The 20,918-nt window shown below is 41.0% G+C and overlaps 2 protein-coding genes across 3 annotated transcripts in view; one reads left to right on the plus strand and one right to left on the minus strand.

Annotated features, from left to right (window-relative positions):
- The first annotated feature begins 5,397 nt into the window (after positions 1-5,397).
- On the plus strand, positions 5,398-9,571 carry si:ch73-70k4.1 (translation initiation factor IF-2). The gene is made up of 4 exons (XM_055165950.1): positions 5,398-5,571; positions 6,330-6,480; positions 8,072-8,784; positions 9,499-9,571. The coding sequence occupies exons 1-4, from the start codon at positions 5,441-5,443 to the stop codon at positions 9,569-9,571; spliced, it is 1,068 nt and encodes a 355-aa protein (XP_055021925.1). The 5' UTR covers positions 5,398-5,440.
- A 4,459-nt stretch (positions 9,572-14,030) lies between these two features.
- Positions 14,031-20,918, minus strand: part of prkcz (protein kinase C, zeta) — a 47,554-nt gene continuing 40,666 nt past the window's right edge. For both annotated transcript variants that reach the window (XM_055166007.1, XM_055166006.1), the window contains exons 16-17: positions 16,697-16,812; positions 14,031-15,578 (exon numbers count right to left, since the gene is read on the minus strand). In XM_055166007.1, coding sequence (XP_055021982.1) covers positions 15,491-15,578; positions 16,697-16,812 — 204 coding nt within the window. In that variant the 3' untranslated portion in view covers positions 14,031-15,490. The remainder of the gene's footprint in view (positions 15,579-16,696; positions 16,813-20,918) is intronic.

A 20,918-nucleotide genomic window follows, 5' to 3' on the forward strand; every position in this document is an offset into this window, starting at 1 on the left:
TTAAAACAGAACATGCAAATGCAACTGTAATCAGTGTCAATCAATCAATCAATCAATCAATCAGTTTTTTAAAGAAGACAAGACTGGATGAGGCAAGTATTGAACAGATGCTGAAGATTTAGTTGTAAATACATTACATAACATTAAGAATACATTGAATATTAAGTCTGTTTTATTACAGGAAAAGATCTAAATTAAATCAATGTATTATAGTTTTCATCATATGATGTGTTTGTGTGGCTGCAGTTTTAATTAGCAAGTGTTGGTTTCTCACACAGGAGCCACACAGGGCCTTCACTCCTTCTTCTAGAGCTCGACAGTGCTCCCTTTATTCTCACTTAGTCAAGTCTGAGACATCAGACTCAACTTTCAAAACTCATATTTATGAGATTGCAACATCTAATTGAGATTAAAATAAAATATTTGTTTAAAATTTAAAGAGCAAAAGGGGCTAAATTAAAACCCTGATTTTTTTTTTTCTGAAAGACTCTGAAAATAATATCCCCCAGATAAAGCTGAAAAATGGTAAGAGTTTACTTCACCCTAATTCATTCATTCATCAGGAGCCATGGCACGAGGCTGCCTCTTTTGTATTCTACTCAATTCCTTTTGATTTCACTTGACTTTGTGACTTTACAGAGCTAAAAGACCTCACTAAAACAAGCCCAGCAGCAGTCCTCAGACATGCTGTCACTGATTGTGTTTCTCACCTGATTTCTACCCACAATGCACTTTATTCCTCGGTGCTTCCTGACCAGGACCTTCACTCAACATATTTTAATCTGTATTAGAAACAGTCTGATGGAAATGGTCACTGACAGTGCTGAGGTGAACTTTACTTGCAGCCCTGTTGCATAATTAACAAACAGATCTGTATTCTTTCTAGATCTGTTATGTATTTATTAGTCTTTGAATGTCAAGCGTTAGTGTGTGCTTCCTGCACGCTGGACACTTCAATACAATAAAAAAACAATACTCACAACAGCACTTCTTCATATGGATTTATTAGTGGAAATGGGCTTTCACAAATTCCCTAATTGATAGTTGGTAGCAGCAGTAGACTGCACCTGTAAAGTGCCTTAGATAAAACCCTGTCGTTTGTGATCTTGGACAAGAGACTAAAAACAGGAGCTGGGCCGTTTTTTTGTCCCTGACAGTTCTTCAACAGTGAGTACCTCCAGTCCTGACTTAAGACTCTTGGCAAAGACTGATGCAAATATTTTGGTGTTATTGTTTAACAGCGTGACAGTTTCCAGTTTTTACAAATCCAGTTTATTTTCATCAAGCATTTCCCCCGTGTACAATTTACTGGCCACAGTTTGCAATGAACTTATCACCTTGGGAAACATTATCACTGATTTTAAGTTTACTTATCAAGGACATTTTAAAGTTTCTTTTTTCCAGTTTAAAGAAGTATTTAGCGCATTTTTCTCCTTGTTCTAGCCATTTTCTTCTACTTCAAATTTAAGCACTTTTTGAGATTTCTTCATGTTTAATTACGTACTTCAAGTTCTGTTTGCTCATCCTCAGTTGAGATTACTTTTTCAACCAATTCCATCATTTTAGTAACAATTTGCAGTTCATTTTCCTTTTTTGCTTTAGACATTTTTTTTGCAAAATAAAATGACCAACAAGATTTCATCAGTTCATAAGACTTCCCATAACAGTGTCATAGCAGCTATTCTCCATAGTTTTTCAATACGTTTACCCATTTGTTTAAGGAAGTCTCCATTGATTAGGGTTTTATTGAATTTCAAGTAATCCATATTCTATCTTGGCCTTTTGGATGAGACAGTTATTTCAACAGTAATTGCTTTGCGGTCCAAGAATACGGTAGGTGTCATTTCTGTTGTTTCCACATTATTAACATTTGCTGAGAAGTCTAATTGTGACTGTAAGGACATGTCTGTGGTGTTCCACATTTTCGTGTCTGGGTTTTTATATCTCCAAATGTCAATCAAGTTCATTCTGTTGCATGTGTTCATTTGACTTTTGGTCTTTTGGGGAAAATCTATCCACCCTGTCTCCATTACAGTATTAAAATCCCCACTCCAAATGATTTTGGCTGAAGGAAATTTTGATAACCACTTAATTACTGAAACTAAATAAAGTGAGAATAACAAAGCATTTACCGTTTTACTGTTAGCTGCACAAACATCAAAATAAATTGTACCTGATCGATTTCAATAATTAACATCACCCAGCATCCCTCATCGTCTGCAAGATGTTGATCTACCTGCCTCCAGAAGTTCCCTTTTAATATAGTGCCCCCTGAAGTTCCCTCACAAAATCTGTAAGTGAATCACATGTTACACACTGATTCTTGTAGGGCATTTCTCAATTCCCAGGATCCTTCCACCAAACACCACTTTGTAGCACTCTTCCAGAGTATTCAGGTGTTTTTAGGTGGCATGCATTAAAACGTGTGAATAATGAAGGCTGAATGTATTCTGTAAGATGATCATCAGCCTACATAAATTAATACACATGCTGAAACATTTTCAGAGGAATGTCCAGTTGTATTCCAAATCCCCTTCTTTCAGAGATTTTACTGCATTTTTCCTGATTTGAACTCATTCCATCTGATGGCAATGTTACCTGCAGTAATGTGACTAAAACAGCAAAAATATGTTTTATTGTAGAATGAGTTTTAGTTTATTGAAATGCATTTTACTGCTGAAAGATAGTAAAAAAATTATAATAATAAAATAAAATGAAGTTGCAGTGTATGGATCCATCTGTGCATCCTTAGTAAAAGAGCCAAACAGAAAAGTCATGCGAGGAGGACATGAGGCTTTGGCGGAACAGCACTTAGCGGAGCTCTGATGATGTGGATCTAAAATGGATCAGAAGCAGAGGATCCAGGGAAACACCAGTCGATTTAAGTCCTGTGAACCTGCATGTGAGAAAAAGGTATTCTCCCTCTCTACACCTCCCTACTTTTTTTTTTTTTTACTTCTATTTGTTTTGTTATTGACAAGTGTAACTTGTGGAAGGAACAAGTTTGCTAAGTCCCACAAATAGATGTGCTGTTCATAAATTTTACAGAGAAATCAAATGAAAGTTAGACAAAAACCAGAGGTAGGTTTTATGCCGAAGCAACCCTCTCCATTTGTCCAGGCTGGGGACTGGCACAAAGGGGACATACTGCCCCTTTATGGCTGGATTAAACCCACCGCCCAGTGTTTGTAGTGCGTTAGTAGTTAGTCAAAACAGATATGCACAGAAATTACAGCCACAAATCCTGAAAAATCAAACAGATTATCACATTTTCATACACAAACGAGCATAAAAAACAGGCATAATAAAAGGTTAGTCACTCAAATTAAACTCACATTTCAGTTAAGCAAAACATTTGCAGACACGCCAAACCTGATGAATCCAATGGTTAGTCACTTCAAACTTAGTGGGTTTACTTGTTTAAGAATGCCACTATCTGAAAACATTTTGTGTTTCTAAACCTCCAGTTGTACTAGACAGAACATTATGTGCAGCACTAAGTTAGCCCACAGAAAGCAGGTCCCGGGTTTCACTTCTGTAGTGGATGGGGCCTTCCTGTGTGCAGTTCCCACGCTCTCCCAATGTCTGTGTGGGCACAGTGTTACTGTCTGACCCTACCTCTTACCCTGCCATACAAGTGAGTTGTGTTTGTGCAACTTGAGGAAAGAAAAGAACAAAATTAGACATGGAAAGTTTTGAAACAAGGTTAATCAACATAAGAATTGCATTTTACCTTCAACAGGACCAGAAGGTGAACAGGGTGGTCCAGTCCATCTTGAATGTTGTCACCCCTCTTGAAACCCCACCTCCCCCCTCCTTCTACCTTAAATGTGAGCCTCTCTCACCCTATTTTTAACCTTAATACACTAATGTAGCATATATGATGATGCTTGCCAAAAGGAAATATTATTGTAGGCTAGATCAGAAGAAGGTATCGGCTCTGAGAGGTGCGTGACAGAATAATACGGAGTCAGAAATTATGATTTAGTGGCTGGTGCCATGTATTAACAGTGCTTATAGTGAACAACAAAAACAATATTTACAATTCTGCAGATTTAGGGATCAAGCTTGATACCAGTAATATTGAGGTACATTTACAGATTTCCTTATAATGAATGTGTAACCATATAAAAAGAGTTAACAGTACAGTCCAGTGATTGTTTTCCCCAACACGCTTACTGCAATAGTAGTACCGTCACCAACTCGCTTTCCACAAGGTAGTAGTGAGTATGAGAGTCCAGAATTGTCCTTAAGCGCAAAAACAGTACTAGGAGCGAGTAGTGGGTAGAAACTGGCTGGGGAGCGACTGGCTGTACAGCCTCCTACCAGACCGCAGAAGGGATGATGGTAGTGATGGTAACGATGATATGGTTCACGTAGGTTCATGAGCTGTTCTAGCTCGCCATTGAAGGGGGGTTTGCACCCAGTGGGGCACACCTGGCCTGTATGGTAACAGACAGGACCGTAAGTAATGGAATGATTCAATTAGCTAGCTATATACACATTTCAATTAATTAATCTCAGTCAATAAATCTCAATCTCAGTGTATACACAATTATTTACAGAGTGCACATTCAATAATATTTTCTCTATAAAAGTCCGTTTCATTAATATAATAAACACAACAAACACTAACAAATTGCACTTGAGTCGAAATCAGATAGTCTTAAAAATGACTTTTAAATGCATCAGTCAACCAATATCGGGTGGAACAATGGCCTGCAACTGGCGACATTTGCATATGAATGAAAAATCGGCAGGTGAAACAAACAAGTGCAAGATGCTAGCGGCATAAGTTGCTAATGCTAACAACTCGGTAAACAGACAAACAGACTCACCAATCCCACTGTGAAATGGTTGCGCGGCTAGAACACGTCTTCTGCGGTGATATGAGACCTCTAAAACGTAAGTTACAATTTTAGTTTAGAGCGGATACAAAGATGAGTAAAAGTTTAATTTGTTTCAATATCAAAAACAACCAACCAACCACACACACCAACCAACAAAACCAACGCCGTTACCAGTCCACCTACCCAGACAACTCCAGCCACCACCAGACAACTCCAGACACCTCCAGACACCTCCAGACACCTCCTGACACCACCAAATACCTCCAGACAACTCCAAACATCACGCATAAGCCACGGACATCTCCCTACTGACACATGACCAAACTGACAGGTCAGACTAGACACCATTACCAAACAACAGCAGGAAAGGTTGGCGGGGCTTAAGTGTGTTTCTGAGCTGACTGTATCAGTTTGGGACTTTGTAGTAGTAATAGCAGACTTTGTAGTATTAGATTGTAGCAGAACACACGTGTGCCAAGTTGCTTGGCGCCACTTTTTAAATAGGAAGTCCGGGGCGGATGTGACGCACTCAAAGGTTCCGCCCCTACAGCGAAGTGCGCGCCACAAATCCGCGATGTGGAGCGCTGAAAATGAACCAGCTACATCCCAAACTGAAGCTCAAACGAAAGAAGTCCTGCGCGGATCCGGAACTGCTCTGCCCGGGGAAAGAGCGGAGTGTGAGGCCGCTGTCAGAGGGAGAAGCCCCGCTGCAGGCTGCAGGGTAAGAGCCGCCCCGGGGAGCCTGCTACTGCTGCTGCTGCGCACAGCTCCATGCAAAGTACTGTGTATTATCCTCATGTTAATATAACTCCAGTATATTTAGTATAATTCTCAGATAGATTTTACACTTGCCCTCCAGTTCAGACATTTTTCTCATTCCATATATATTTGGGCAAAGTTAGCTCTGTTGTGTTACTGTCTTTCAGATCCCAACATTCTATGGGCCAGTTCTTTTATACAGACGGGGCAGCAGGCCCAAATTATTACTATTATAGATGAAGATTTGTGTTGTGTTATGTTCAGCATTTGTGAATTTACCTTACATATTTCTTGTGAGAATACTATGTTATCTACTCAGAGTTTCAACTTACTGTTGTATGGAATATTTTGAGGAATTTTTTTTTTCCCATTGAAAAATATACTTTTTTGTTTTAAATTGTTAATCAACATGACAACAGTCCTATTTTTTCATATTTGTGGACCCGAAACCTTTAAAAGAGCTGTGCAGTCACATTTTATGCACTTATTTCCTTGCAATAAAGTGTTCAAACAAGGCTTTGAAGATCAGCTAAAGCTAAATATCAGCCTGTGCTGGAGATTTAAGGCCGATAGCTGATATGCTTAAAAGTACAAATATCAGCCAGATATATCAGCAAATGGATAAATTGGTCTGTCTCTAATCTGAACACCTCCAAAAGAATAGACAACAGTAGCCTCTGTTGCAAATGATTGCCGCAATTATTTGTTGTTGTTCTCCAGCCCTCTGCTCCCTGCTGCCCCTGCCACTGCTCCTGCCACTGCTCCGGTCCCCCTCTGCTCTGGAGTGGACAGACTGTGGGCACTGACCTTGGGCTGGATCCTACAGGAGCTCCAGGGACAGGTGCCTGAGCTGCCCCCTCCCTCTGCTGATGTAAGATGCACACAACATCATCATAGTCACAGTCGATACTCGAATACAAATCAATACTAGAAAAACTATCCACAATGTCAGATGGTATCAGTGTTTTAGAGAGTTAAGCCTGCTGCACACTACAGGATTTAAAAATATTCAATAAAATGCCTAGACTGCAGACACGAGGACAATAGTATGAGATTTTAAATCTTACGATCCCCAAGCACAATGACTAAAGAGACCACACGCTACAAGCTAAAAGTTGGAAATTATCATAACTGTTAAAACCAGGTCAGCTGGTTCCTGCCTATAATAAAACCTCTCACTTTAAGACTCCAAAAATGTTCTAAATATCAGAGTATTGCACTTGTAATTTAGATGCAGGTCAAAATTGTTATGATTTGTGAAATGTGGTACACTACTTCAGATAAATACTTTTAATGCACAGAAAGCTGATGATAAGGTACACAGGAAGTAGCGTTGTGTTTACTGTCGCTAATCTGCAGTAGACTGCCTCTTACTGCACGGATGTAAACGGACACACATGAGTTACTGCTCTCTCCTTTTTACTTCAAAAACTCTTCAAACAGGATCCATGCTGTTTTGGGGACTGCGGCTCATTATTTGCAGAGGACACTTTCTAATGAATTGATGAGTTTTACTGTTATGACATGAAAGAGCAGCTCAGAGTCACAAGAGCAAAAGATTCAAAATTACATATGGAAATCTGGGTCAGGTCACACCTCCCTCAAGTCGGGGAGAAGCAAATCATGTCCTAAATCGGGCAAATGATCCTGTATAGTGTGACGGGCTTAAAACATTATACTACATGTCTGCTAAGGGCAAGTGCATTCAATTACTGTTGTCTTTAGCATAGAACATAATTAAGTTGAGCTGTGCATTTAATCTCATTTTAATCAAATCATGATCTAGGTAAAGGATTAACTTGGGTCTTTTTAATGGAAATGTCACATCTAGCCCTGTGTCAGGAAGTACATGTGGTTTGGAGCAGACAAAACCTTTGGAAGAAGAAATGACTGAACAGAAAGACATATTGTGCAAAAGCAGTTTTTAGAGCTTTTAGCCTTATTATCTTTGTTTCCCTTCTCATTTACTCACTCAAAGTTGTATTTGGAATGATTCATGCATGTTTGAGTAATATTTATTCTCATGTTTTGAGATGCCTTCTGTGACGTACACACTTTGTTCTCCAATTGTACTTTCTTAATTTGTGATACACGTAGGATTCGGTCATTTTTGGCACAAAAAAAAGCACAGTGCTCACTATTGTGATGTGCAGTTATCCATACTTGGGGCTGACAGCATGCGGCACTTTGTTGTGATGACGTTTACAGTGGTGTACTGTAAGAGGCAGGCAGGAATTGGCTCCTAATACCTTACTGGGCTCCGCAATTTTCCAACCCAGAAATAAGTGGATTTGTTTCTATTATTAAGTTGTTTTAGACTAAATAGTGATTTAAAATATCCAAATTATAACGTAATGCTTCATGGATGTTAGAGATTAGAAGTATACAGCAGATACAAGCACAATCTTTAAACAATACAAAATACATTCTGAGGTTTTTAGTTTTGACTCTGTCCGTTTCAGGGCCCCCCTGTCTGTCCTGCCCCTGCACACTGGGGCCTTACTGATGAGATCTCCCCCTTTCCAGAGCCCTACTCCTCTGTCCAGTCATGTCCCACATCTCACCTAAACGTGGATAGTTTGGATAGCCAGGAGCATACAGCCTTGCCCCCCCACACTGCTGATGTGGCACCTTTAAACCAGCAAAGGGAGACCTGCGCACCTAAAGCCCTGCTGCCACAAAGCCGAAGGGGCAGAGGGACACCAGAGAGGACAGAGAGGACAGAGAGGACAGAGAGGACAGAGAGGACAGAGAGGACAGAGAGGACAGAGAGGACAGAGAGGGGGACAGAGGGGACAGGAATGATGGAGGGGATGAAGGGAACAAGATGTTGCGGGGGAGCGGGAGTAACAGAGGGGACATGGAGGACGGAGGGGGCACAAGGAGGGACAGGGGGAAGAGGATGGACTAAAGAGGCAGGAGGGACGGGTAAAACACGACCCTCCTGGACAGAGGGGACCAGACAGATGGAGAGGACTGAGATGATGTGTACAGAGTCGACAGAGAGGATACGCGGGACAGGCGGGACAGGCGGGACAGGCGGGACAGGCGGGACAGGCGGGACAGGCGGGACAGGCGGGACAGGCGGGACAGGCGGACAGGAGACAGGAGGGACAGGAGGGACAGAGGAGCTGTTGGCGAGCTGCCCCATGTGCCTGCTGGTCTTCCCTCCAGGGTAAGTACACAGAGCTCAGAGCAACTACACATTGTGATTTTACGAAGTTTTGAGATCAGTCTGGAGTCCACAGCACACATGTGGAATCTCCAGCAGCTCATTACAAATCACATGTGATTTCAGCACAGTCACATGTGATTTCAGTATAGTTACATGTCTCATTGACAGTTACAGAAATCATTTGTTTGCAGAGTTTGCCTTGTTGTGTAACAAAATACTAAGTTAAAGGAACCATCATTTTTGTCCAGGCCAGTTTCATTATTTAGTTTTTTCTAATGATTCTGTTGAACCACAGGTGAAAAACAATGTTTGATTTCTGTTGGACAATTTTCAGTCATTTTTTATTTATTATTGCTTTTACCAGTTTCAAGTTATTTCAGTGATGATTGGCAATGAAAGAAAAACCAACAGAGTGGTACCAACAGTTTTGTCCACGTCTGTGCACAATGCAGAATACATTTACAGTTCACTCCCAGCTTCTTATAATGCTGGTAAATAATGAGTCATTTTTAATAGAGTCCAGTTAATCAAATTTCAGTTGAGATCAAGATTCCATCATTTGTAATGGTCAGTGATTATATGGGTCTATCCAAAGGAGAGGTCTACAGCCAAACCTCAAGCATTTTTGTTTTGTTTTAAGTGGCAGTGGTTAGAAATCAGTGTGCTGTTTATGTTCCCATCAGTACTCCAGCTGTGAGCCTGTTCTCTTTGCAGACTCTCTCAGCTGGAGCGGGACAGTCACCTGGCCCAGTGTCTGTCTGACGTCAACATCGACGTGACCTGGTGAAGGCCCTGAGCACCTAGAGGAGGTGCTATGGAGCCAGGGACCAAAGATAACATGAGGAGGGCGCCTCATGGTCCTCAGTGTTCTTTAGAGAGAGGACTAAAGACAAAACTACAGAGATGATACCGCTGCTATGATCTGTGAAATCTGGAGCCAGAACAGGGGCCAGAGTTTGGATGTGCAATATGTCAAAACATTTTCATCACGATTTTCTTAGATTATTCATTTTTCCAAAGACACTGAAAGACACTGCGGAGGCTGTCCAGCTATGTGCTAACCAATATCCTTAACACAGTTGTTTAAGGCCAAAAAGACCATATTAAACAAAAGATTCTGTGAAATGATAATGATGGTGGTTTATAAAGTTTCTGATACAGTTATAGGTCTTGTAGTCATTACTTACCACATTAGCTCTTAGCTTTCAGCAGTGATTTTCAGCATGAAATGGTAGTACGTTCTTTTCTATTCCCATGTGTGTTATATGTGTGTGATCCTTCAGTGGTCTGTGCGCATATACTAATCTATGTGCTCTTATATTTGTGCTGATACAGCTCAGAAAAGGTTTGATGTTTCTTCTTACAATATTTGTAAAATAAAAAATTCATATTGTGACATTCCTACACATGCCATGACTACGTTGTAATTATTTTTTCTCCCACAGCCTGAGATTAGCTGTATGCCATTGTGTATGTGGAGATGCGCTTCATTACCCTACTCTCTCCCCCCTCCTCCTCTCTCTCTCCCTCCCCCTCTCACCGCCTGGAGCCGTGGGCCTTTGACTCCGGACAGCCTCATTAATCCCATTATAAATCCCATTCTTAATCCCATTATGTTCTTATCAAACAAACCACGGTCAGATTTCATCACAGGCCTCCAGCTTCTCTGAGCACCGCCCAGCCCAGCGCACACCAGCAATTTGAGTTTATCTTTTCACCAAAATGACACTTAAGTCAAGATTAAGTTAAATGATTATCTTTACTTAAAGACCTATTCTGCAAAATTTACTTTTCAATCTTTAACCATGTTATAGTTGTTTCCTGTCCGCACTGACTCAACTGAGGTTGTATTTGCAGTGATTTGTGTGTGTTTGATTAATCTTTAATTACTTCATTTCAAGATGCCATTTTGTCAAGCAACTCCCATTTTCACATCATCACACTTGTTTTCATTTTAGATGTATATTGTGATAGAAAATGTTCAAATTTTAAAATAATGATCCACATGTGTCATAGATTATAACTATAAATCACACACAAGAACAATATGTCTTCTTTAACTAAATCCATAACTTGAATAAAATAAGATTTCTTTGTAAATGTGTTATGAAAAAGTGCAGCATTGCTTTGGTCTATTTTTTTGACAGCATGTTATTTTCCTTTGTTGTTCTTTGTGCTTTTGGTCATCACTTTTTTGTTTTTACTCTGAAAAATGATTCTGTATTTCAGTCAATTAAATTAAATGAACTGTATGCAAGTTGTTCTAATAAGGTACTACAATCACTACTTAAATTCCCTGTATTATGTGACATTGACTCTTGTAATTTTTAAGATATTTTAGAATGTCATTACTTCCTCAGCAAACAGAACTGGAGTTGTGTTTTGTTTCATTCACACATGTTAGAGTAACATCACAGGGTGGAAACACAGTGTTTTCTGTCTGAGAGGACGCAACATTCTTGCTGGGTTTCAGATGACACCCCACATTCTACAGGCCAATACTGATGAATACACATGGGGGGCAGCTAAAATGAATATTGCTTGAATGCAAAATTATGTTGCAATAGCATGAGTTCTTAGGTTTGGTGAATATTTGAAAATACTATGTTCAGCAATTGTGAATTTACCTTTTTGATACTTCAGGGTAAAGAACAATGTGATCAACAGGGAAAACTTGCCCTTGCCCCCCATCTGGGAGTATGACATCACATTGTACAATCTGAAAACCACCAATAACAGATCTGATAACAGTGTGCTAAGGCATTTAACTTTAACCTGTAGAAAGAGGACACCTCTGAGTTTCTCATTTCAAGATTCTCAGTATTTGGACAGGCAGAATTCTCTCTCTGAGCTGCAGAGGCTGCACTAGCACAGATTCATTAGTGGCTGCAGGTGCTGGGGCCCATTCAGGTCAGAGAGTTTAAACTAAGAGGATTTCTGCATTGAAACTGGCAATTCAAATGAGAGACTCATGAAGTTCATTCTGCTGTCTGATGAAATTTAAAATCAAAACTTACATACAGTTCCTCCTGGTGCACCATCCGTATGAACTGGTATCAAATGGAGAAACTTTCATTCATTACTTTGAAGGTTGATGGTTGAATTCTCCACTCCCACTGATGCTTATTTTTGCTGTGTCCTCGTTTTTTTCTAAACCTTTCTTTTTGCCGTATGTACCCTTATGTACACAGTACACACACAGTTGTGTTATGTTGGAATGGGCCAGTGCCTTGAAACTATCATTTTAGACAGGAGATTCGCAGTACCTAGCTGGAGGATTAGTCTACTGTGTATGATTTAGAAAACTCAGACATAGGCAGACAAGAGGGTGTAATCCCTCAGTCATCCCACACAGTCTGGGAATCGAACCAGGAACCATCTCGCTGCGAGGAGTCTAACCAATGTGCCACAGTCTATTGGAAATGATAGATTCATTCATGGACAGATCGTGCAAGAGGAAGTGAGCACTTTGACAGGCTTTAATAAAACAATGACAAGCACCATGTCTGACTGCTCAGGAGCGCCCTCTTCTGGTCAAACACCACAGTCACTACACTGCAAAAGCAATATGTGCAAAGTACACTCACATTATTCAGAACTACGGTAAAAGTAGAGGTGGTCCAATATGGAACTTAATCACTATCTGATATTTGACAATACTTATTCTTATTCTTATTATTATAAAGATGATTAAATCTGTTGTCCATCCAAGTGAAAGAGGGAGTATTACACTTCTTAACATGTTTTATATGTTTCATTTTTGATTCTGACGCTCTGAACCTTCCCTCCCTTTGTTCTGTGTATTAAGTCACCCCCCCTTCAGAGCACTATCACAGCACAATCATTGTGCATCCCGCTAATAAAACTACTGCACATCGCATCAGGTTTGTCTAGTTACTGTGAACAGTTTTGTGTCATACTTTTGTGTATTTATGGAGAATTGTCATGTGGGAGCATGGGCGACACAGGCCTTGGACAGAATCTTACAGCTAAAACCTCTTCAGGCATGTTATAACACGGGGGAAACATGGTAACATGAACTTTTCTAGCATATTAAATAAATTGATGACAAAATAAAAGACTAAACAGTCTGGAACCATCCTCACTTTATATTGTTTTTTTTTTACCCCATTGACTGATCATTTGGCTTGTAAAAATATCTTGTGACCAATCCAAAATAACTCCAATGTTGATTATAATCAGATCATTGTAATTCAGTCCTTATGCACACATATTATTTTTGCAGTGTTGACGTGTGGAGACGTCCCCATCATTCACCTGTGCAAAAGGTGACCTATAAAAAACTCACACTTCACAAATAAACAACCAGCAACTTCAGACATTCCACTTTGCAAGGTCCCATGTTATGTTAAACTGACTGCATCAAAGTAGCTTCACGATACTAAGGAACAGATGCGATACTCAATATCGACTCCGATACCAGAGTCATTAAAAACAACAGACAATAGATTGTGATTTTGAAAATGAAGTCATAGTACTATCTCATAGTACCTCAGTTGTCCAGGGAGGTTCCTTAGTGGTCCAAGGGTGTATACTAGTGTCTGTGCTCTTATAGTTGTTCTGCTACAGCTCAAGAGCTTCATTTCTGTTTTGTGAATGTGACTTTTCCATATGAATATCTAGTTACTTCAATACTAGTTTAAGTATCGAGCAGTATTGTAGAATGCTATTTATTTCTCTACAATGGTCTGTGCTACTGTCATTTCCCAAAAGATTAATTTAAAAGTGACTTCACGTTAGCTGCACTGAGATGAAGCAAAAGATGATGGTCTTTGGAGTTCCCTGTACTTTTTAGCATGTTTAGTCAGTAGCGGCAAAACCGAACAACTAGACCTGGAAGTCAGAGGTGGGGAGTACTCAAGTATCCAGCTACTTCTACTTTTTAACTTTTAACTTTTCTACTTTTTAATAAAATAGAACTTTCTGCAGTAGTTTTCAGACACCATACATTTACTCCTACTTAAGTAGTACTGAGTGACAAAGTAACTACTCTTACTCCAGTAAATGGTGTGGTTCCTCTTCTCACTGTGAGTAAGCCATTTGCGTTTCTTACATTGCTTCTTCAGATATGATTCATTAGTTTCATTTGTGTATCATTTAAAAATACCAGATTTTAAAGCAGTCTTTCCATAGAAACAAGCAGGCGAAACATGGGTCAGGTTTGTAAAGATGCAGGCCCACTCACAGTAAGTTTTTAAGTGCAATAAAAACAATCAAAATGAAACTTATGAAAGAAAAAAAACAACTTATATTTTAGTATATTTTTAGCCAAAAAAGTGACATTTAAATAGATATTACATAAAGACAGTTATGCTTACAGTTATTTTTTTACCCGATTCATTTCTTCGATCACTTTGCCCCTCAGTAGGTAACAGTACTCTTACTTGAGTACAAATTTTAGCTACCCTCCACCTCTGATGTTACAATATCATGCTTAAAGATGACATTGTGCTTGTGTCTGCTAGAGCGTTTATCATTATGTTATAATTTGGACATTTTAAAGCATAATATGGATCTAAAACAACTTTATAAAAGAAACAAGTTCACTGACTTCTGCATTTAACTGTGGTGTCCAGTGGAGCTGACATGGCCGTAAATGTCATGACAGCAAAGCGCCACATGCTGTGGGCCCCTCCTATGTGCGCTGCACATCACGCTAGAGAGCAGTGGATTCTTTTACATTTGTGCAAAAATGACAATGAAATGCTGCCAAATCCTACATGTGTCACCGATTTTAAAAATATTTAATTGGAGAAGAAGTAAGTAAATAGCAGCGGGCATGTATCCAAGGCGGTGAAAACGAGGATTGACAATTGGCAATATGGCATCTTGAAAATAAGTGATTGAAGGTTGCTCAAATGTGCACGAATTATTACAAATACAATGGGTAAACGAGAAGGAAACAACTATAACATGGTTAAAAGCTCTGAAAAGCTGATTTTGCAGAAAAGGTCTGCTTTAATGTTATATTCTTATTTTCTAAACATTATTTCGAACAGTAAAAAATAGTTCTTAAAGCCAGAATAGCTCATAACATGGGACCTTTCACTTCCACTTATCATGGACATTGCCTCCGAGCTAGCAATAGATTCTGGGGAGACAGTTTGATAGCATTTGTCCTTTTTCCCTGGGCAGCAGTGGACACGGGGCTGGAGCAGTGATGAGGTGTGGAGTAATACGGCAGGACTGTGCTCAGGTCAGCTGGCTCTCCTCTGGGACAGCTCCTCAAACCTCCATGGACCCGCTGGTGTCCCAACGCAGGAACAAACACACTGGAGGCACTTCTTAAATTAAAAATCCCACTGACATTTAAAATCGCTCAACAATATTTAAAAAATGAAAATCTAAAAACAGACATGTGTGAGCATCGATGAAAAGGCATCATTCATTTCACTCGTCATTAACCATCATTTAAATTACACATTTATAACTAGAGTACATTCTTATTGTGTGGACCAGGACAAAATAGAAAACGCAGTGAACTGAAAAGTGCAGGCGATGTTCAGGATGTGATGGGTGTCCAGCTCTGTCCTTCAAAGTCTGGGACATATGGGACAAAGATCCCCTGGACCCCAGCCTCCCTCTGGGTACAGTGTCCACAGTCTCACCCTAAAGACGTGCTCCAGGCAGGTCCAGCAGAGTCCAGGAGGCTGGGGGGGACACGTGTGGACATGGGGGACAGTCTTCAGACCGTCTCCTCCGAGGACATCAGCAGAGGGTTGATGTAGTCGAAGCCCTCGAACTCAGACTGGTCTATTCTCTTGATGATGTCCCTAAGGACAGGAGAGAAACAGTAAGGACAAATGACCCTTTTCATGCTTTTGATGTGTGATGGAGTTTGGAAAATTACAGGTAGGAACACATTTTTCTGACACACACACAGCAAAATAACAGTGCTGTCATTTATTTTGTTTGCTGATCTTAGATGAGCTTTGGCCCTTTTTACCTTTTGGTTGATAGGTACAAATTATAGAATGTGGTCATTCTGTCAGCTGATTTTGTAGGGATGTAAACAATAACTGAAATATAAGTCTCAAAATAATGTCATGGGTATCACAATATATCGCATTACAAGCTCTTTTGGTTAAATGCATTGTTGCAGCAACAGCTAAAAACATAGGGAACATAGACCATGAGCCTTTGCTTCATGTCCATGAAGAAAGAAACTGTTACTAAGCCCTTTCACCTCTTAATTATTTGGATTATGACAGTCATGCTTTGAACCAAAGGCTTGTCCATGCATATTAAAAGAAAAATATCACAATAAATATTGTCCCGTGACATTCAGCCGTGAAATTTGGACATCATAACATCCTTACCATCCTCCTTGATTTGGCACCTTTTTCATGAAACCTCTTTGGAACCTTTATATTCTGTATTCTGTCTGCTCATCTTCAAGTGCTCATCTTCACTGTACAAATGTGACTGGGTGTGATCAGGTCATCAATTTTACATTGTGTTCTTTGCAAACTAATATGTTGAACTCTTGAGTTAGACATGGGACAGCTGACATTAGCCGGCTTTCTGAACATATCAATCAAAATGCAACTGAGCTTAAACAGCAAATGTTACGGTCTTGTGTGACTTTTAGTAAAAAAAATATTGTTATTTATTTTATTTTATTATTATTATTATTTATTTATTTTGTATTATTATTATTATTTTTTTTTTTTACACAGTTTCAGTTTACCAAAATACAAGAACATTTTAACAAGTCTTTATCAACTATGTGCCATTTTTACACATAAAATGCTTTATTTTAGATGAATCATTACATTTCTGTGAGAAAACTATAGAAGAAGTTTCTAACTGATATTAAGATTTTTACTGATCACACAGTGAATCTGTGTCCTGTACTTCTGACCATCATTAGCAGAGGTAGAGAACTCACTGGTCGTCAGGCGTCAGCTGCACGGGCTCATTAGTGAACTGAGTGTCAAAGTTCTCCAGGCCCAGCTCATCTGAGATCTGAGGGACGAAGGGCGGAGTCACCTGCTTCTTCTCCAGCTGAAGCAAAAACACACACAGCATGTCAGTCATTTTATAGCTGCTTATATTATCTACTGCTGTCTTCTGGTACCTACTATCCACTACTATCTACAGTCTACTACAGTGCACTAGAAACTTGCTGCTATGAGTACAACTCAATTCATTTGTGAAACCAGGTCAAAACATCTGCATTATCACAAGTAAAAGCTAAATACTAATTATAATGTGTCATCTGCAACAGTTGTAAAATATGGGGGATTTGAATAATATGTCATCATCCTGACCAAAGCTAGGACTAAACTGGGCCCAACCAAACCAGGACAAAGCAGCAGCAAGACACCTTCTAAAACTCCTCCTAAAAAGCCTTGGCCCAGAGGCAGAACAAGAAGCAATGACAATTGAGAAGCATAGACAGAGTAGAGCGTCTCACTCCGGAGCGCAGTGTCTCTGGTGGAGATGGGGCTCTGCTTGTTGTTGCTGTCCTTGTTTATGTGGCGTTGAGAGGCCCCCTGCTGCTCTCCTGCTCACAGCGCTTCATTAGTGTCCTCCTAATGCATCAAAGCTCAGAGACAGCCCCAAACAAAGCACCTCCTCTGCTCTCTGTGTGTATATGTCTGTGTGTATATGTCTGTGTGTGTATATGTCTGTGTGTATGTGTGTACCTACAGCTTACACAGTCGTACTCTAAACCCGTCGCTGTGTTTAAGATTTGTGAGTCTTGCAGCTTGGGGAAAGAAGGCGCCTGATTGATCTGTTATCATTGTTCATATCTTGATTTCAGGACAAAATAGTGAAATAAACCCCAGGATCATGTCGAGCGGGTTAATAATAACATTTTAGACCAAAATCACAAGCCTGACAGCAGCAGTTTCAGTCGGAGGGGCCACCATGTTCAACAGATAATGAATTGGAGCCAATGAAATCAAAGCATGCCTATGCTCACTTCCTGTTTAGAACGCAGTGGCTAGTGGACAGCAATGTCCATTTACATACACAGTGTATTGCTGGGACGGAGGGCGTGTGTCCGGTCACTGTAACATATAAAGGTAAAGGTTCACGTCCATTCTGCCTCTTCTTCTACATAAAAATCATTAACTCAAAATGTCTTTGTGAAAAACCATGAAGTGTGAATCATTGCTGGTTACTGCGCTGCCTGGACATTCACTGTCCTCGGCTGCTGCAAACTCTTCGTCTCCTCTAGATAAAATTGTAGCCGGGGCTGCATGCAGTAAATGTGCTGTCGACTTAACCTCTCTACCAACGGTTTTTAATGTTTATCAGAAAATATCTACACAGTATTCTGTTTGAGTGTCATTTTTGGGACAACAGCTTAGATTTACTGTCAAACGTTTTTGAGACATCTGGTCACCCTAAACCAGGGTTGTCCAAACTTTTGACTGTGATAAGCGACCTTTACAGAACGAAAATGTCGCAGTCGCAGAAATGTAATCGATAAAAGAGAGCCAGCCTTAGATGTTGTACAGTTAGAATACAACATAAAATCATTATCCATTTATTAGTGCACAAAGTTCAAAATACACATTTACAATGGTAATTTATCAAATTTGAGTTATTTAGTACAATACCTATAATTCAGAAATTACTTTGCAAGCGATTTGTAAAGGGGTGAGGAGCTACTGGAAGCTCCCGAGCTACAGGTTGGAGCCCCCTGCCCTAAACCAACTGAACTTATATAGTGCACTTTACTGAACATTATTCACTCACTCCACACACACAGTGGTGGTAGATACTATTGTAGCCACAGCTGCCCTGGGGCAGCCTGACTGAAGTGAGTCTGCCAATCTGCACCGCGGCAGTGCTAGAGCGGCGGCAGTGTTAGCGTGGCGGCGGCAGTGCTAGAGCGGCGGCAGTGTTAGCGTGGCGGCGGCAGTGCTAGAGCGGCGGCAGTGTTAGCGTGGCGGCGGCAGTGCTAGCGCGGTGGAAGGTAAATGATATTTAAAGGTGTCATGTCTTCAGAGAGCTGCTCCCTCTGGACTGCCTGATGAATATTAATGCTGGTGTCAGGTGGAGACGTGCAGAGCTGCCGGGGCACACAGCTCCAGCGCTGCCTTTGATTCATTCCCGTCCGCCTCTGGTGCCTTTGGTGAACACATCAAATGCTCCCTGGCACCTCTCATTAACACCGTGCCAATTGTTGTGCTGCAGTTTGACGGGTACACAGCCTCTCACCTGAGTCCCGAGGGAGAGCAAAAGTGTGCTCACTACTGCTGCTGTCACTGAGCTGGAGGAGTGTGTCACATCAAACATGATCCTTTCTCTTTTAAACACTGCGTCGACATCAGTGTGAAGCCAACAGCATTAAAGAGGATATAGGCTGGAAAGTTCAAAATGTACCCCAGTAGTTTACAGATAATTTAAAAGCAACTCCCATGGTCAAAATGAGACCACTGTGTGCCATCCACACCATCCACACCAAAATATGAAGCTTTTTTATCTTCTGCAAACAAGAAAGTACGCCTGGTGTGCTGTTAGCATGCTAGTTGTTTTTTCTAGCACCACAAATGTCTCCCTTCAGGTCGACTAGTCAAAGCACAGACCGAGAATTTATTACATCTGAAAATGATCTAATATTGTCCTTTGAGTCCAAGGTTTGTTAAAAGGTCAGGTTACTTCACCTCTGCCTTGGACGGAACAAAAACTCAAATACAGTCACGCTCAGAACCTCCACTGGGTCCAGCTACCTGCAGGTGGTAGTGCTCTCTGATCTGAATACCTAAAACATGTGGAAACAGAGTGGAGAGTATGCTCTCTCTCCACTTCCCTCTCCACTTCTCTTCCCAGGCTCTCCCCTCTCCCTCTCTCCTCTCTCCTCTCTCTCCTCTCTCCACTTCTCTTTCCACTCTCTCCCATCTCTCTTCTCTTTCCCCTTCCCTCAGGCCCCTCTCCCCTGGGCTAGGCCTGACAGATCTGTAGTACCACTGACGTCCACACAGAGCGGTGAGCGGAGGTGCCTGTTCAAAGACGTTCGTCGTCTGTGACACGTGGAGGCAGACTCCACTGTACGCCATAAATATTGAATGACCTGTATTTTGCTTTCAACTACTTTCCAAATGCGAGTGTGCATCAGACCAGCACAATTACCCACAGAGGCAGCGCCGCTCTGCTGCTCCTGTGATCAGGAATTCACTTTACTCAGTCTGTACATACATCTGTACACACAGTACCACGTCACAGAGCCAACCTGCTCCAACCTGCTCCAACCTGCTCCAACCTGCTCCAACCTGCTCCAACCTGCTCCAACCTGCTCCAACCTGCTCCACCTCTGCCCCGCTCCACCTCTTCTCCACCTCTGCCCCGCTCCACCTCTACTCCACCTCTACTCCACCTCTGCTCCACCTCTGCTCCACCTCTACTCCACCTCTACTCCACCTCTACTCCACCTCTACTCCACCTCTGCCTCTCCACCTCTTCTCCACCTCTTCTCCACCTCTTCTCCACCTCTTCTCCACCTCTTCTCCACCTCTTCTCCACCTCTGTCCCACTCCACCTCTTCTCCACCTCTGCCCCGCTCCACCTCTGCCCTGGTTAACCACCACACAGATTTAAGCAGGTCAACAATCACTTTAGTAAAAGTATTGACTTTCAAATGAACTGTGAGTACAAAAGTACTTACACAGCCCTCTAACATATGCATGGCACACTTACTGCTAGCTTAAGCACCCTGACTCACAGCAGGAGGGTCCCAAGGGTGCTCTGGTTTCTCCCTAAAACATGCACAATTGGCTAATCTTTCAGCTAAGCTGACCAAGATCATCAGGATCTTGGTCAGTGCCCTAAACTAGGTCTAAACTACATCTAAACCAAGTCTAAACCAAGTCTAAACCAAGTCTAAACCAAGTCTAAACCAAGTCTAAACCAAGTCTAAACCACGCCTTAACCAGATCAGGAGAAGATGCTTCCACTTCACTGTGACTTTTGTCATCAGCTGCTGCAGGTCTACAATGGGAATGGCCAGTGTAAGTAAATAAATATAAATACCAAAAATACCAGATCAGAATGCTAACTTTGAGTAAATACATAAAAGAAAATGACTCTTTGGTGGTAATCAGAAGTAATCAGTTACTGGAGTTTAGAAGACAGTTCATCTTCAGTGTGTGAGAGGG

Source organism: Boleophthalmus pectinirostris, unplaced genomic scaffold (genome assembly GCF_026225935.1).
Source record: "Boleophthalmus pectinirostris isolate CB_2022bp ecotype Guang Dong unplaced genomic scaffold, ASM2622593v1 HiC_scaffold_8, whole genome shotgun sequence".
Taxonomy (NCBI): Eukaryota; Metazoa; Chordata; class Actinopteri; order Gobiiformes; family Gobiidae; genus Boleophthalmus; species Boleophthalmus pectinirostris.